Source organism: Amblyomma maculatum, chromosome 2 (genome assembly GCF_055883805.1).
Source record: "Amblyomma maculatum isolate TAMU_Amacu chromosome 2, ASM5588380v1, whole genome shotgun sequence".
Lineage (NCBI taxonomy): Eukaryota > Metazoa > Arthropoda > Arachnida > Ixodida > Ixodidae > Amblyomma > Amblyomma maculatum.
In genome coordinates this window covers 33,784,817-33,802,442 of record NC_139345.1, presented here as the reverse complement: position 1 = coordinate 33,802,442, position 17,626 = coordinate 33,784,817, and the positions used below count along the sequence as shown (strand labels likewise).

Sequence of the window (17,626 nt, the reverse complement as noted above, 5' to 3'; positions counted from 1 at the left end):
TCCCTCTAGCAATGCTGGCACTGAAACACATCCCCATGGCACTGAAACACATCAGTGTCGATGTCTCAGTAGAAAAATTTTTCGATAATGCTTCGAAAGCGAAGCTCATGTTTTTCTCAGGCTAAAAGGCCCATTTATTTCTTTTGGTGGCAAGCCGTGGTTCCCTGCACATTCCTGTGGCCATAATCATAATGCTTCGCTTCTTGCTTCCTGCCTGAGCCCCCTCTTACCGCACTCTTTGCGCAGATACCCTTCCAAAGAAGTAGCCAAACTGACATTATACTCAATCCTCCTGCAAACATCAACTTTTACCTGTGCTGACAACAGACAAATAAAAACCACAGTTCACTGCCTGTGCAGCTAGTTTGCTGCAAATTTTATTCGAATAGTGTGGCTCTACACAGTGGCACATAACAAATTGTGAAGCATACACGCAAGATGAATATGAAACGGCTTCGCTGTGAGAATTACACGAAGCTCATCATTGTTAGGTACAGGACAAAAACTAACAGGATAATACATGAAAGTGCTTATTTTTGAGATCTACAAAAAACAATGCCTCAACTCGAGTAGCTTGATAGAGAAGACAGGTGATAGCTACTGCTTTGCATCATGAAGAGAGGGCTTTGCTTTATAAGCAATTTCTAACAGGGTTTTATATAAGCACATTGGAACACCTTCAGTCATGTGTCGCAGCAAAAAATCCAATTATGTTGACTGCAACATGTCACTACAAATACTTGGGTGGCTTACACTTGTTTCTAAGTTTTGATGCCTCTGCTTAAAGGAGACTAAAACAACTGGCTGACAAGGACAGAGCTAGCTGCACCATTCATATGAACAAGTCGTGCTCATTGCAAGGAAACAGCACCTAAAGAGACAATTAAGAGGCACACAGACACTCCGCTGCCTGCATCTGTGTATTTCTCGCTTGTTGTCCCATTCTTAAGCAACATTTTCTCGTGTTATTGCACCACCATCCCATTAGCCAATCCTTGTAAAGAAGTGCCTGCGGTGTCAATCATGTCTGGCCAAGATTACTTTTAAAGAGGCAAATAAACGCTTGTTACAAAACTGGCTCATTAGACTGTCAACGCATCTATGAAAAAGCCTCCCACAGCTCTCAAGATAGAATTAGTTGCATCCTTCAAAAGAAGCAGATGACATTCCTGCAAAAAACAGTCAACACGAACACACAGATAAGTCAAGCAAATCAATAATAGTACAAGAATCCATAGATAAGCACAGTCTGCAAAACATGAAGTCAGTTGTTTACTACTAGTCTCTGTCGTGAACGGCATTATACAAAGCCATCTTATCAGATATGCTTGGTTCTTTTACTGTATACATAGCAAGTTACAGAGGTCATAAATGTTAGGAGACCAAACTGCATCCGGCAGAGTTCACAGGAAAATTTACTTGCATAAGTGCATTGTACTGGCTGCATAATAGCACGCTGCACATATTACGCTATTAAAAAATTGATACTGGGATCTTCCATTCAGCTTTGAAACACTAGCATGTTTGATGCCTGCTCTTCACACCAGGAACTAGGAACTTTTATTTTACCATCTGAACAATATACAGCAATCTCTCTTTCATGAAAAAAGCTACTCAAAAAAGCGTGGCTGGCATCCACCTACTGGTAATACCTCATGACACCACAACATCAACGCATCTGCCATGGCTACCAGGAAAAAATGCGCGATAGTAATCATGTGGACAGGGGGCAAGGCAATGGACTTGGGTGGAGGGGAAGTGTGAAAGAATCGCAGTATGTTGAGTACTTTTGCTAACCTGTGGGCTTATGTGACCCCTTCTCAATTGTTCATTCTTGCTTTATTTGTTCCCACACTAGTCCTAAAGCCATGGAAACCATCTCAGTCTCCTGCCAATTTCCGCCAATTTTCTTGCTACACTGCATTCAATGAGAAGCATGTGGCGGACAGGCTAGTAGTACCAGTGCTACCCAATGTAGAGGAAGCTCCAACAGAAATTTGTCAGGGCAGAGGGGGAAGGAGGCAACAATGAAGCCTGACCTCAAGCACACTCCAGCTCCATGGTGATGTCGTCCTCGCCAGTTGAGAGCACAGCAGCTGTGATGAAACCAATGCGTGACACCCTAAGGATCACCTCAACAAATTGCAGCTTCCAGACATCACTCTCAGTGGCGGTTGCATTGGGGTCGCGCACCAAACCAAAGCCGCACTCGAAGAGTCCCATGCAGCTGTTGTATTCGTGCACCACACCGACCACGTGGATGCGTGCCAGTCCATGCTCTTCCACTTCACATTTGACTGAACGCACGTTGGGGTGGAACATGCGCCGGGCACCGCCAGCTAGTTGCCACATGAAGCGTGAAGCGGCCTCTGAGCCCCGGATAGAGAGCACACGGGGAGGGTTCTCCCGCCCAGCAAGTCTCTCAAAGCACTGCACCTGCAACCCATTGCAGAAGCACAGGCTTTTTAGGCAAGGAGTACTAAACTTCTTGAATAACGATGCAAATTTCAATACTGCACAGTAGGAATGAATGCAATGTAGCAAGCGTTGACTCAAAGCTTAGGTATGCCTTTATTAGATGTGTGTCATATTAAAACAGACCCATCTCTGCGGTACTTCATGTACAACTTCAACATTCTATATCAGTAGCACATTCGTACAGAAACCAACACACCCAGTGATGGCCTAAGTTCCAACACACTACTGCTGTCTGGCACTGCATTCACATGTGTGGGCATGACCTGAACATCAAATATCACCAACACAAAACGCAATTACCAGCAATGTGAACACAATAAAATGAGATGTGTGAACAACCTTCTGTAAATTGTTAACTCAGGCATGAGAAATGAACACAGGAATCCTTTTTTTTAATGGATGGTCCAACATAACCAATTGTTATGATGGGAATGACTCAAAAGAACTAGAAATAAGAGCTAGAAAATGTTGGCAAGCCATGATATCAACATATGAGGATTCAACATCGTGCGTGATCCACTATCAATGTTGGAATGACTAACTGTGCAATCCTGGAGTGCTCTGTGCAAAACTCTGAAACTATTAAAACTTTCTCCCCATTGAACAGGTCATAATTTGCAACTGAAGGAGATATGCCCATGAAGATTGCCCATGAAGATTGGCAGAAATACAAGGAAATTTCCAGGCTTGCCAAAAAAACAGTTGCTGATGCGAAAAAGAAATATTTTAATTGCACTCTCCCAAATCTTTTAAAAACAGATCCTAAGAAGTTCTGGAATATGGTAAATCCTAAGCAAAATCAGTCCATTCCAGCCATGACAGGGACAGATGGCAACATACTACCACCAGAGGAGTGCGCCGAACACTTTAACAGGCACTTTGCCAGCATATTCACACAACATCCAATCTCCGATTCCCTTACGCTCCCCAGGCTAAGCATCCCGTTTGCATACCCGTCCATTATCATCACTGCCCATGGCGTGAAGTGCGCTATAGACCGTCTACCGTTGAAGACTAACCCAGGGCCCGACGGCGTGAGTGCTAAACTTTTAAGGCTAACAAGTGAGTTTTCAGCTGTTATACTTTCCCTTATATTTCAACAATCAATTGATTCTGGATGTGTACCTGATGACTGGAGATTAGCCTATGTTCTACCAATACCTAAATCTGGCGATAATACACTTTTCAGCAACTACCGGCCTATTTCGCTAACTTCAATCAGTTGTAGACTGCTCGAGCACATTCTTTACACCCACATTATGGCCCACCTGAACCAAAACAATTTGCTGATAAACAATCAGCACGGTTTCCGTCCGAAGCATTCATGCCAGACTCAACTTTACGAACTACTAGTAACAGACATTCACACTTCATTGCATCTGATTCATTATGTGGATGGCATCTTTATCGATTTTTCAAAGGCTTTTGACCGTGTACCTCATAAACGATTACTAATGAAAATACGCAATCTGGAGTTAGATAATAAGACAATAAGGTGGCTTGAAGCATTCCTCACCAATCGTCTTCAGGCGGTTAAACTGAACAGTACTATTTCCAGTCCAGCACCAGTCAGGTCTGGTGTCCCTCAAGGTTCGGTAATAGGCCCGCTTTTATTCTTAATATACATTAATGATATAACTGATAATATTACTTCTACAGTTCGGCTTTTTGCCGATGATTATATAATCTACAGAGATATAAGCAGCCCTAACGACACAACTACTTTGCAATCTGACTTAGACAAGCTAACGGCATGGTGCTGCAACTGGCAGATGCAAATTAATGCAGAAAAGACTAAACATATAAAGTTTTCCATAGGTTCAAAGTCTTCTCCCAATATCTACACTATAAGTAATGGTTTAATAGACTCGGTCTCCTCGATTAAATACCTTGGTGTCTACCTAAATTCTACATTAACATGGACTGACCACATAGAGCAAATTACGTCTAAAGCACAAAAGAAACTTGGCTATCTCAAGCGTCGCTTATATCTCGCCGACAGGGACACCAGACTTGAAGCTTATAATTTCCTTGTACGTCCTTCTCTGGAATATGCATCAATAATTTGGCACCCTTATCAAATCACCCTAATTAACATTCTTGAATCCGTCCAAAATAAAGCTGCTCGATTCATCTTGTCATCCTATTCACGATATCAAAGCGTTTCATCTCTGAAGGAAACACTCAACATGCCATCCCTATCAGTGCGCAGAAAAATCACCCGTTTATTGTAAACATTTCATACACTTTATCATAATAGCACTCCATTCACCCGGTCTCATATTTCTCCAGCCCCTCGTACATCACATCGCGTTGATCATGCCCATAAAGTTAAACCCATTTTTGCCCGGACGGAAAAGTACAAACATTCACCATTAATCTTATCGATAAAAGAATGGAATGAACTGCCACCCAGAATCGCCACGATAACAGAATCATCTTTATTTCAGTCAGCATTGAAAACCTACCTTGAATTATTACACTCACGGTAAATGTTTTGGACCACTCTGCCGTCTCTTTTCCTACCGCTGTCTTCTTTCTTTTGCATGAATTTTCCCCGCGATTGCATTAAACTCAGTTTCTAGGATATAATGCTATGTTATCTCTGGGTGTGTTTATGAGTGCTACTTCACCATCTCCATTGCTCTGTTTGTTCTTTTTTGTTGTTTGTTTGTTTCATTGATTGTTTCTTTAACAATGAATTGTATACTGGCTGATGTCACTCCCCTATGTAATGCCCCCAGCGGGCCTTTAGGGCATCTGAATAAATAAATAAATAAATAAATAAATATGCAAAGGCAGTTGAGATAATATAGAGTGCAGAACATGTCCAATTATGAAACAGTGTTTGGGCCAATCCAATGCTTGCTACTCTACCACACTGACTAGTTAAGAGATGAATATAAAATATACTTGTGCTATATGGTATGCTACCATAAAATTGCACCAATGCATAGGATCCCACTACTTGCACGCTGCAAGTGTTCCAAACAGCCCTGCCTGCTTCACCTTGGTAATGTAGCTAAATGCTCTTGACCCAAAACCAAACTTGCATTACAGGTATGAAAAACGCAGCCGCCGACTGCTGGTGGCTGCGCTTCCTTGGAGGTGGAACAGAGAGGCGTCTGTGTGCTGTGCAATGTCAGTTCACGTTAAAGATTCCCAGGTGGCCAAAATTACTCCCTAGCTCTCCACTACGGCATCTCTTTCTCTCCACTTTCACTCTCATCTTCCTTCCCTTAAGGGCGGTTCAGGTGTCTGCAGAACAAGTGTGACAGATACTGTGCCTTACCTTTCCTGTGAGCCAACTATTATTATCACAGGGCAAAAGCCTCTACCTTATCTCTCCAATTAACCCGGTCCTGTACCAGCTGCATCCACTTGATCCCTGCAAACTTACTAATCTCATCCATCCACCTAACAGTTGCTATTGCTACCACACTTGCCTTCTCTTGGAATCCAGTCAGTTACTCTTGGCGGCCATCGATTATCTTGCCTTTGCGTTACATGCCCTGCCCATCTCCTCTTGATTTCAACTAGAATGTCGTTAATTCAAGTTTGCTCTAAGACTAACTCTGCTTGCTTCCTGTCTTTTAACTTTACACCTATCATCTTCCTTGCCATAGCTTGTTCCATTGTCCTCACTTTAAACTGAACGTCCTTCGTTACCCTACAGGTTTTGTTCCATAGGTGTATACCAATAAGATTTACTCCAAGCAATGCTAGGACACACAACAGTGCTTTGCTGCTAATAGTAACTGCAGAGTAACAATAAAATGGGCACTCATATTGATAAATTGCTAAAACAGTTCAGAAGAGAAAGAAAGAATAAAATTTAGATTGCAGCAGCTTATGTATATAAGTAGAGCCCCGCTGTTGCGTTCCCGGGTGCTGCATATTCCCGGCTGCTATGTTGCTGCAGGCAAGTCCCGGCATGGCTTCCATAGAGTTCCATGTATTGGAAGCCCCGCTGTTGCATTGTAACTTGGGGACGTTCCCACATGATACGTCATGAATGAGCATCAAAAGCTGGCCCAATGAACAAGTGCCAACAGCCATGTAATGTTTACTTTTAAGACGGCTTGGCTTGGCCTGAACTGTTCCAAGGTCTAGCCACACGCCACGCGCAGTGGGCATTTGCGCGCTGCGTAATGTAGAGGGCGTTTGGGCAGACTGCACCATCATCAGCAGCAGCAGCGGCGGCTTCTTCTTCTTCTTCTTTTTTTGCTGTGCTTTACTTACTTTTGTTCTTTTATACTAGCGATGATGCCGTGAGCTTCATGCTCTCCTGCACGGTTGACTCGAATGGGATCGCATGCATCACGCGAGCGTGACAAGCGATCCTGTTCGTGCAAACTGCAAACGCGATTGCTTTTATGTGGACGATGCCGTTTGACGTCCATAGTTCTGACTGTCGACGAGATTGTGCCCGAGTGTGTTGATGCACACAACCCTGGCCACAGAGGACAGCGAGCCCCTGCTGGAACCAACCTTGACATCTGTTGTAGTGGCAATAGCCCTGCTCGGAAGGTATTGTTCACTCACGTGATGATTACAAGAGTCACACGGTCATGGAAATTCTACAGGAGCGCATCGTGCTCACCGGGGCGTAAGACAATGCAGCAGACAATGGTCTACATTTTTTTTTCAAGCGATTGCCGTGCAATTTCTTGACAACATGTGTATACTTTGCCACTTCTGTCAGTTTTCATTTTGTCGTAGTGTTTCCCAGCTCACAAGTTACCCAGCTCTTACATTTTCTTTTTCGGTTCCGTGAAAAACGTATCAACGGGGTTGCACTGTGTGTGTGTGTGTGTGCGTGTGTGTGTGTGTGTGTGCGCACGTGCGTGCGTGCGTGCGTGTGTGTGTGTGTAATATATATATAAAGCCAACAGTTAGCAATGCCTAGGAAAGCAAAGGAAGAGCTTTTCTGTGAACCAAAAGCATAAACACATTGCATCTATGCTAGGCGAGCGCTTCGTTCAACAATGTGCTGCCAGCCGGCATACTGGCGGTGCACCGCTCGCAGCGGATGCCGTAGGTGTGGCAACCTGCGAGCGCAAATGCGGGCATTTTCAGCACGCTGAGAGCTATGTGCACCCTCACATGCTGCTCCATGGTTGAAAGCGCACACCAAATACCTAGCAAGGATGTGTTGGAGTGCGCGTTGGAGTAGCATGTGTGCCACTAGAGTTGGGGCTCATATCAAAGTAGCAACAAACGATGCTTTCAGAAAAGTGACCGCCAATTATAAGATGTCGAGTTCTGTAACTAGTACACTATAAAAAAATAATTAAATTAAAATTTGGATACAGATGATAGCAGTGAGGCTGATCACGTGGAAGCGCCACCCCAAGCCTGCAGTCAGCTAGGCTGGTTTCACTGCACCCTAATCAGTGCACCGAAGGGCGGCTTCCCTGAATGATATCACAGTGACATCATGCTGCTACCATGACCACTGTATTCACTTGACCTTGCCCCTTGCAATTTTTTAGTGTTCTCGAAACTGAAATTGACACTGAAAGGACGTCACTGTAATGCAGGAGGTTTTCAATGTATTATTCACGCTTTGGGGATTACACTGTTACACAAAATCATGAAAGAGAGGCTGGGATCAGTGTATACATGCTCAAGGTCACTATTCTGAAGGAGACATTGCAAACTAGAGGTTATGGAGGGCAAGTTTACTTCTAAATCTGAATTCCTTAAACTTTTGGGTAGCACATTATATCGCTTTTCAGCTTAATAAATGCATAAATATTATGCGTTTGCAAAAATAAAGCTTTCGTGGAAAGCGATCAAGTTTGTTAGCATTTCTACTCATGTGTGTCCCTACGCTGCAGTTCCCTGGTGATGACGTACCAAATTAGTGGACTTAGTATTCTGCTGATTTAAACTGCACAGATCTCTTTCACCAGGAGTACGAGCTAAACACAAATAGCCTGAGCAGTTTTCATGGACACCGAGAAGGTTTTGGATATTGCATGAGATAAAATGTAACAAAATTCAGAAAATAATGAGTCAAATTTCTGACATCTACTCCTTAAGAGGAAGGCCTAAGCAATTCTACAGATGTTTATTTTTATATTTTTATACTTTTTAGTGTTTGATATTTATGAAGAACTATCGAATATGCTGATGTTTCTTAAAATTCGAATAAAAAATGTCCATATTTTTTATATATACTTGAATTTCGGCCGATTTTTAAATAATATGGAGAATGAATAGCAAACTCCAGAGCTACAACATTTTGAAGCAATAAAGAACAATGTCTGCGTAATACCCAGAAAAAGTTAAAATGCCAACTACTTATTGGATGGTGCCAAAATGTAGGGCTAAATATTGATAAATTTCAGTACAAGATCCAACTTCTATGCAACAAAAAACCCAACACAAGAACATATTAATTTTTTCAATTTTAAACATTACAATGCAACACCTTTTCAGTCCCTAATGATTACGAGGTGCTGAAGGATTTTCAGGGCAATTTTAAGAAAAATTGAAGATGATGTATTTTATTAAATCAGAACCAAAGTTGTCCCTTTTTTGCTGTTTTCGGGCCGAATTTGGTGTGTTGTGCAGAAAATTCCGAACGGTCTAAAGCCTCAAATTTTGTCTGAAATTAAGGTAATTGCATCAATATTCAAGACAAAAGGTTTTAGCGACAACAGCATAATTCTTCATGCCATAAATCGACTTTTTTGCAGCACACTGCTCCTGGAGCAAAGTTTGCAATTTTTATTAAAACAAGCAGAGCTAGAAAAAACATTTTTGATAACTCTCCTTAAAGTAAAAGTTGCGTAGACTTATTTATAAAAATAATGAATGACAAATTTTAGTGTGCAAGTAGCAGGGTTCCAAACTTGCAACTTTTTGAAATGGCAAAAACAGCCTTTTCCACCTCTTGTGATTTACGATTTATTTTTCCAAGAAAACTAGTGCATATCTTGCAAAACTAGGGTTCATTCCTTTGTGTCCAGACATTTGCCCATCACACATAAAAATTTCATTGAAAACATAAAATGGTCATGGGACCTCAATAAGTTCTTATCTGAACGCACCCTTATATATCTTTTGTTACTTTCAGTGTTATAATCTCCTCGTCCTTCTTCCACGTTGGACATTATCTTGAATAGGCTGCATGGTTTCCTTGACAGTCAGTCAATGCACAGGTGTGGTTGAGTTTGACAGTTCTCAGTGGCATGTTCGTGTGAAGCACATTTGGGCAAAGTTTGATGATCCCGACAGCTCTGAGAGCTGTGGCTATACCTTTGACATCTCTAACGACGATGTAGGTTTGGAATGTATTGTCTAAAATCGAGCTTCATGTACCCTACCCAAATGTCAGTACAAAGTGCTTGGTCAGTATTTCTTTGCATCTTGTCATATTCTGATACTGTAGGCATTTATTACATTTTGGCTTTGTAACCATTCAACCAGTTCTTCCTCTGTGATGTGTATCAGATCGTAGTCTGAGATACCCCCGAACAGTATTAAGAGAGCGGTCTGGACTGATGGTAATGAGAATTTCTTCGAATGAGGTTTCTCGGGGCAGTTTTTCAAATTGGTGTTTGTACAAAATTTCCAAGAGGAGATCACAATTTGGCAATTTTTTGACTTTGTAGCCAGGTCCTATGGTGCCAGTAAGAGTTTTATGGCGGATTCCAGTGGGCGAGCAGGAGCACTCAAGAGCACTCTAAAAGTGCTCTCACAAGAGCAGACGCCTTTCAGTGAGAGAACAAGAGTGCGAACAGTTTCATCCAGTGGTAGAACATGAGTAGTTTCGCTGCGCCGAAAGCAGCCGAGAGCCGTCCGCGCTACTCCGTCTTCAGATGCGTGTGTGAAGAAAGTCACATGACATGACCGCTTAGTCACGTGCCGTACCGCTCTCTGAGTGCAGGGATCGTTCCAGTGGAGGAACAAGTACTCCCTCACTCGGCATGCTACTGTACTGCTTCTCCCTGCTCGATGCCTCTGCTCCCGTCCGCCCACTGGAATGCGCCATTAGAAACTATGAATGGTGACACTACCCGGGCAGTTTTTTCTTAGTGTTCACTGTGAATGACGTGGTATGATGGGAAGTTTATATTGTTGGTTCCAAAGAACTGAGCAGTCACTTTGGTGCAACCTCGTTTCGGAGGCCGATCGTTCAAAAGGAGAGAAGTAGCCATAAAAAGCATTGTTTTTCGGCTGGGATGGCAGTCACGACACGACAGGAACTTGGAATCAAGTCCTGCCCACACCAGCTGTACACCATAAATATAACCAACTATGGCATAACGCAGGGTGGTTAGCCACACAAGGTTAACTCTCGCCACCAGGAAATAAAGAAAAAAACCAAGAAAGGAGGAGAAGACAGCAGAGTTGTGAGAAAAAGAACATGAAAGCGAAAAGCAGGATAGGAAAAGACTACCAATTTTCCGTCTTTGGGTCAGGCTGGAGGTGCTGTTTATGGGAAGCATAGGCCAAAGTGATATGTTGCCTCTGCTGAGGGGCCTTAAAGGCCCAAACACTCGGCAACGGCTCAATCACCAGGATCCCCTTTTCCCTGACAAGGCGATACCACACACGGCTAAGCGTGGGTACTCGGGTTCCGTTGGTGTCTGACAGCACACGCAAACATCTGCTTTAGCAGATTCCCTCTGCGGGGTCAGATATCACTTTTCCAGTTACAAGATGACTGAGGCAAGAACTACAGAATATATACCGATGGTTGAAACACTTGTTGCATCCAGCAGTATTTAGCGGTGGCTATCCAAAATGAACAAAAAAATCAGTCATCCTTGCAGCCCCCGAATTAAAGACTGCGAAGGGCAACCCAGTAGCATTTTGGTAACAATGTATTCAGGTAAAGTTGACACAATGAAATGAGGCTACAACTGTAAGGCTTGAGCATTCATGCAGAGCTATGCTGCTTGACTACAACATCAATAAAAAATGGGTAGTTCATTTTAGTGGCACCTCATTTCAACATTTAAGCACTAAATGTCCACAGGCCGCGTATACTTGCTGTTCAACACATAATGAGGAATTAGGCAAACAAGAATTCATGATTTCAAGCAGACTTTTTTTTCTTCACAATTATTAGAAAGTAATCAGAAATTAAAAATCCCAGTATAAGTACATCAAGAACAAATAATAAATTTTACTTTTGCTTTTCACTTTTACTTTTAATTTCACTTGTTTCTCGTCCACGGCTTGCCAAGAGCAGTAAATAAGCACACTTTGTGCATCAAATTGACTCGTAATGTGCTGCCTATTGGTCACAAAGCAGAGAAACAAATTTTGCTGGGATAAAAGATGGCAGCTTGTAAATCATAAAAAGTGCCCCTTTTGGTCACCATTATGAATAACCAACCTATGCAACCTCAGAGATTTAAAAGTGTGGATGCAACGTACAAAGTAGTTTGCTGGAAGCATTGAATAAGCATTGACCTTGGACTGCCTTCTAGGCAGGACTAAATCATGGTGACACTTACCCTGAGGTGGCAGTTAGGAAAAAAGTGCTGGTGGCCCAACTTTTCCCCTTCTGCATTCAGCTGTGCGAAGAACCAGTTGGTGAACTCCGAACCCAGTTTCTCCTGGAAGCTCGCCTCCGTTATCTTGCCATCCTTCTCGGCGCCGTTTGCTGGAAACTGGCCAGACTTGAGTGACTGCGATTGCCCGCGTTACATTTTGAGTGGTGCCCCAAAATGCAATGGGGTCACCTTAACTACTGAGTCACTCTCCAGCATGACAAGCTTGCTCAATGCAAAATAAGCAGGACAATGGATTGTACAGAGACAACAGCAAACACAGCAGTCTGTAAAAGCAAAGATTGATACAGAGGTTGAACTAAGTTATAACCCCAGGTTGCAGTTCTCGGTTATTACTTTTACGATCTGGTAGCCTTTCTTTCTGGTGTTTATTACAGAACCCAACTATCAGTATTTATCAGTGAATATATCAATAGAAGTTGTCCGTTCTTTCAGTGAAACATGGCTTATTTCTGCGCTGCCAAAAGTCACATACAGCTTATCTTGGCTTGTTTGTTAGAATGAGCAGTTGATTCACGAGTAATTGACGCATATACCACAACCGTATCTAGAGTACTGCTAGCGGGATTAAATGAGTGATGAGTGTGTCATGAAACAAAAAATGTCAGAAAATACAAGATAAGACCATAAGAAATACATGCAAATGAAAGTTTATTAACAGGAAGTGGGAAGCATGGAAACAACTGCACAAAGGTCACAGGTGAACTATGCGTGTATATGCTTGCTACATTCAGGTTAGTGGAATAAGGTCTTTATGCTAGCTGCTGTCTTTTTGAAGTTCCTTTATGAAGCTAACTGCAATAAATGAATCTGCATTTCTTGCTTATAACTTACTCCTAATTTATTCCCAAGTGGAAAGAGCAGTAAAAGAATGAAACATCTGACAGGAACAAAATTTTCAACCCTAAGGAAACAAAAAGTGACTATAATGGAAATCCAGGAGCCAGAGGGCAGCGCAACATGTGGCCTACGTAATGGATGAACTGTCGCCCAATGGTGAGATGTTATGGTGAAAAATGCTTTCAATGTCCTTACATGCACAGCATAAATGTCCTCAACAAAGTAATGGCTCTAATCGGGTGATAACATTCTATGGGCAGGCGGCATACCACTGATGATAAGATGCAGACTCCTCGCCTGCATAATCGTACGTCTGAGAATACAAAGCAATGACTGAAAGTGGTGACGATGGTAACTGGTTCTTGCCGATTGTCGTGCCTTTTTGACCAGCTTGATCTGGTCTGGGCCTGAACTGCTCACTCCTCTGCTGCTCTGGCTTCAGATTAGGTAGCATTTTTAATATACTTGATACGGATGGGACCAAAGCATCAATGAGAATAAACTACTAGCTATAATTCCTCACCAGAAACAGGTCTCTCCCAAATCTTTTCAATTTACCGTCATGTGTCTGCTGTGGCCACATTATCCCAGCTATTTCCTAATTTCATCCACCCCCAGCAGTGCTTGCCGTTTTTAAAATCTGCTCTAATATACCCTGCCCATTAGCTTCCCTTTCCTTGATTTCAACTAAGACATCAATCTCAGATTAGTACTCTTATCCACTGGTGCAAGGGGAAGGAACAGGAAGGAAAGTTCAAATTAAGTGAGTTGAAATTCACAAGATACCCCTGTATAGCAGGAAAATCACAATTTGCTGTTGCTGATTTTTAAACTTCTTTCATACCTTCTTAGTTTCTACGAAACGAACTGAGAGTCTTGTCTGGTAGCATTAAAAAAACAAAAAACAAAAAAAAACCCCTACCATGCTCAGTAGCATAAAATTTGGGCACCATTCTTCAGGTTTTATTATATGTTAAGGCTAACAGATTGAGAAAAGCATGTTTCTATATATGTGCAGTTACAGCCCACTCGATATTTTTCCACAATACAGCTTTCAACTGACACTCAATCTTTCGCCAGTTCTTGACTGTCACATTCTTGACTGTTGTTCCATTCCAACATGAACCAACCACTTAGACTATGCCCTCTTATTGATGTGAGAAATGTGTGATATTAGCTGAATTTACTTTCAATGACAAATTTTGATGGCTTTACTGCAATGAGTGTTCTCACTACAGACAGAACAAAATTTCTCTGAAGGGTGAAGGTGGACGGCACTTCTGGACAGTGGCAATGGGAAGGTGGGCAGCCGCCGAGCTAGGAAGTTGAGGTGGGGCAGGAAGGTTGCTGGTGAGTGCTGAGACAACAAAGGCACAAATTAAGGAATTAAAGATGAATCAAGTAGCGAAGTGCAAATGTGCGAACGACATTCCGCAAGAGCAGCTGCAGACGCAAGCCATTTATGCAATTGCATTATACTCTTAAAGGCAGACTAATTTACAAATAGTGCTCTTGGCAACCCGCAAACGATATGGGTGACATCACCCCACACACTCCCTCCCCAGTGAATGGCCATTTACTGGGCGCTCCCAAGTGATGCAGTAGGGACGAGGCTTGGTGGAGTCGCGTCGCAACTTCTTTTCTTCATTTTTTCTTGTGCGCCAGAGTGCGCTGAGTTGAAGGGGAGGGGGGGGCGGGGGGACGCGCAAGCAAAGATATTGATCGTCGATATATTTGGTTACGATAATGAAGTATTTTTTTGTTGCGGAGAGAACTGATGGGACACCTATTGCTCGTGCGCATTTTCCAGTCTTAGTAAATACATTTTCATTGTCCCTTTAATTGAACCCCCCTTTTTTTTCCCCTTGTAGCATGGCCTTCTAGTGGATGCAGACTTTTTGGATGGTGATGTTAGGTGGGATGGTGGAGGGTGAGGGTGGAAGCTTTCCTCATTGAGGCATCACATGTACAATGCTGGCATTTTTACTAAGTGCCACTGATACTACTATCACAGTAATGCAGGAATGCTTGGGAAGCCTATGTACAAAAGCTGTTACCCACTTTTCAGGCCTCTTTGGCAGTGTGGCTGCTATTCAGCTGGGCCTCAGCAACACTGCCTCATCCTTGTAAGACCCTCCATTTCACAGCTTCACTAGGGGTACTTGTAATAACATTTTCCAGCACCACCAGGTGGTATGGAAAAATGGATACACTCGAGTAATCTTCCAATAATGGCGACTCCATAACTTTGTGCATCACTAATGCATCACTATGACAAACTGCAGTTTGGAATGCAATATATTTAAGCATTTGGTAATTTATTCAACTTACTTCTTTTGTAGCAACTTTGGCATGTCAGTGTTAAAAACAATTATGAAAGTACTACTTGCACTAGTGCAACAGAACATACGGTGCAACACAGCACAGACCAAAAATAAAACCTCCATCGATACAAAACAGAGGCCAAATTTTAAAATGTTTGATTTTAATCTCATTTTGGCCATGACAGTTACACGAGGTGGGAAGACAAATGACTAACCACAGGCAGGGCTGGTGTGTTTAAAGTATTGCCACGTCATCCCCTGTGGCCAAGTAAAGGGGGCTATGCCCCACCAATCGGTACAAAATCAACCCATAATTTCTTTTTCAAGGTGGTGCCTCTAAAGCTGATCAGGCATTTAAAATGAGCCTTCATTCTCAATTGTTTGTCAGTGTCGGTACTGATCCGTTGTTGCAACAGAGACATGGGAGGGTATCTATGCAAGCGGCACTAGATGTGACGCTAAAGAACAGGAATACAAGGAAAAATTGGAGGTAAAATATTTGACACTGCATAGTTTACTCACATTATCTTCCTGCCAATGCTGCAGGCACGCATTGATGAGATCAGACTTGGCTAGTGCAGGCGCCACAAAGACGCTTTCACTCCAAAGATAGCGGAACAGCACCTCACGCAGGATCTTTTTTCGCCGAAGAAGGTCAGCCGGATTCTGGGTGCCGTTTAAGATCGCTCTTTCAGCTTCTGCAGTGGGTATAAAGTCACATTTATGTGAAGCCCACTACAGTTGCATGTAAAGCTTTACACTTGATCCCATATTAACTTGATGTTGCTGTATGGTGATTTACGCTTTATGCCTATACTTCAAACCGAAAACAAGCATGATGCTCTGGCCTATCTACTCTGACAAACAACTCCTCAAGCATTTGGATATGCAGTGTGCTCAGACGAATAAGAAACGGAGCATTGTGGTGCAACAGCACAGTTGAACTTGCTTTACACTACAATTTATCTCAATTTCAACAGACAACAGGTCAGGCTTTGTTACCTTTCACTTCACTTTAATTTATATGCATACCACACAAGCACTTGACCTAAGTGATGCAGCAATGAGCAGCAAAGAATCCTTACTTTCATGAGAAAAAAAATGAATGCAGAACAGTCATGAGGATTTTGGCAAGCACATCAAACAAAAAAAAAGTACATCTTCCTCTTAAACGACGCAGAAGAAAAAATATTTCCACACAGCTGGTTTGCGCGCACACTGCGAAAGTGTAGCATTACATATAAAGGCGGGAAGTCCACACTGAACGTTAAAATTAAGTGAGGACTTAACAAAGGATGGCCTCAATAAGTTTCCAAGCAAACTATCCACCTGATGCAATGGAGCTTGCATACTACGCAGAACAAAGATGTACATTAACTTAAGCAAAAAGCGAATTGCCTGAAGCTGACACAAAGCACTGCAAATTGCACTAGCGCGCTTCTGAAATAGGAAGCAACGAAGTTCCGCACTCTCAGAAAAGACAGAAGAAGGCGCCAACAGAGTTATAGTAGCAATTTAAGCACAGCAGTAGTACCACTACCGCATCTGTCATCCCCAGCACACTAACAAACACTTCACGAGATCTATCGTCAACCTACGCGTCCTAGTAACTGCGCGTCCTTTTTCTTTCTTTTTCCGGTTGGTACTTGTAACGAACGGAAAACAATGCCATGCGCAGCCGAACAATGTAGGCGCGAAACCAACTTATATGCAGGTGTGATAAGACCAAGAGCAGCACATTTGAGCTTAAGAGCATGATTTACCTGATCTTTCTGTGAGCTTTATCTGCTTGCAAGTGACAGTTTGCGCCAGAGCGATCACGTCGGCCAGTTCCAGGTTACCGATGATCTTGCTCAGGCCTTGTTGTTCTCTCTCTGTCAGCATTTTCGTTCCTTTACGTTACTTCTGCACTACTCATTGCACGATACTCACAACTTTGCCTTTCTAACCAACGAAACAACTCTACGAACGCGAAGTAATGGCATAAATTCACGAATTGACTTGGCTTGGTTAGGATAGGTATAATATGCAAGCGCTGTACACGAAGTCAACATACAATAAAGTTATAAAAGAGGACGCTAGTGACAGTTCATAAAATAGCTTTAAGAAAATACAAAAACGCACAATCAAAATTTATAAGTGCACAACAAAATTGAGTAAATAATAAGGGTGTTGAAAGTCTAAATTATTTTATGTGGGTGTATAGTGGTATAGCTACTATTCAGTTTCAGTTTCGCTTTCAACGTTGAAGGCATTGAAGGCTCATGAAAGTTAGTTTCGGCCATATGCTTGGTTTTGGCGGCTTTATATATGCACAGATCAGACGAAGTGAGTGTCTGCTGTAGGTTCTTCGCTCATACCTGACTAGGAAAACAAACACTGCCAGCAAGAAAAATTTGCCGACGATTACATTACTTCGTAATGCGAAATTTGAGAGCATCTCGTCAG

The 17,626-nt window shown here is 42.5% G+C and overlaps 1 protein-coding gene across 2 annotated transcripts; it reads right to left on the bottom strand.

Annotated features, from left to right (window-relative positions):
• Nucleotides 1–344: 344 nt before the first annotated feature.
• Nucleotides 345–17,209, bottom strand: LOC146198306 (uncharacterized protein C3orf38 homolog). 2 transcript variants are annotated; one of them, XM_084593728.1, is made up of 4 exons: nucleotides 16,942–17,209; nucleotides 15,701–15,876; nucleotides 11,958–12,113; nucleotides 345–2,436 (listed from the first exon to the last, which is right to left on the bottom strand). In XM_084593728.1, the coding sequence occupies exons 1-4, from the start codon at nucleotides 17,060–17,062 to the stop codon at nucleotides 2,041–2,043; spliced, it is 849 nt and encodes a 282-aa protein (XP_084449854.1). In that variant the 5' UTR covers nucleotides 17,063–17,209; the 3' UTR covers nucleotides 345–2,040. The 2 variants fall into 2 exon arrangements, with proteins under 2 accessions (XP_084449854.1, XP_084449853.1); XM_084593727.1 differs by having other exon boundaries at nucleotides 11,958–12,131; nucleotides 16,942–17,207.
• Between the last annotated feature and the right edge of the window lie 417 nt (nucleotides 17,210–17,626).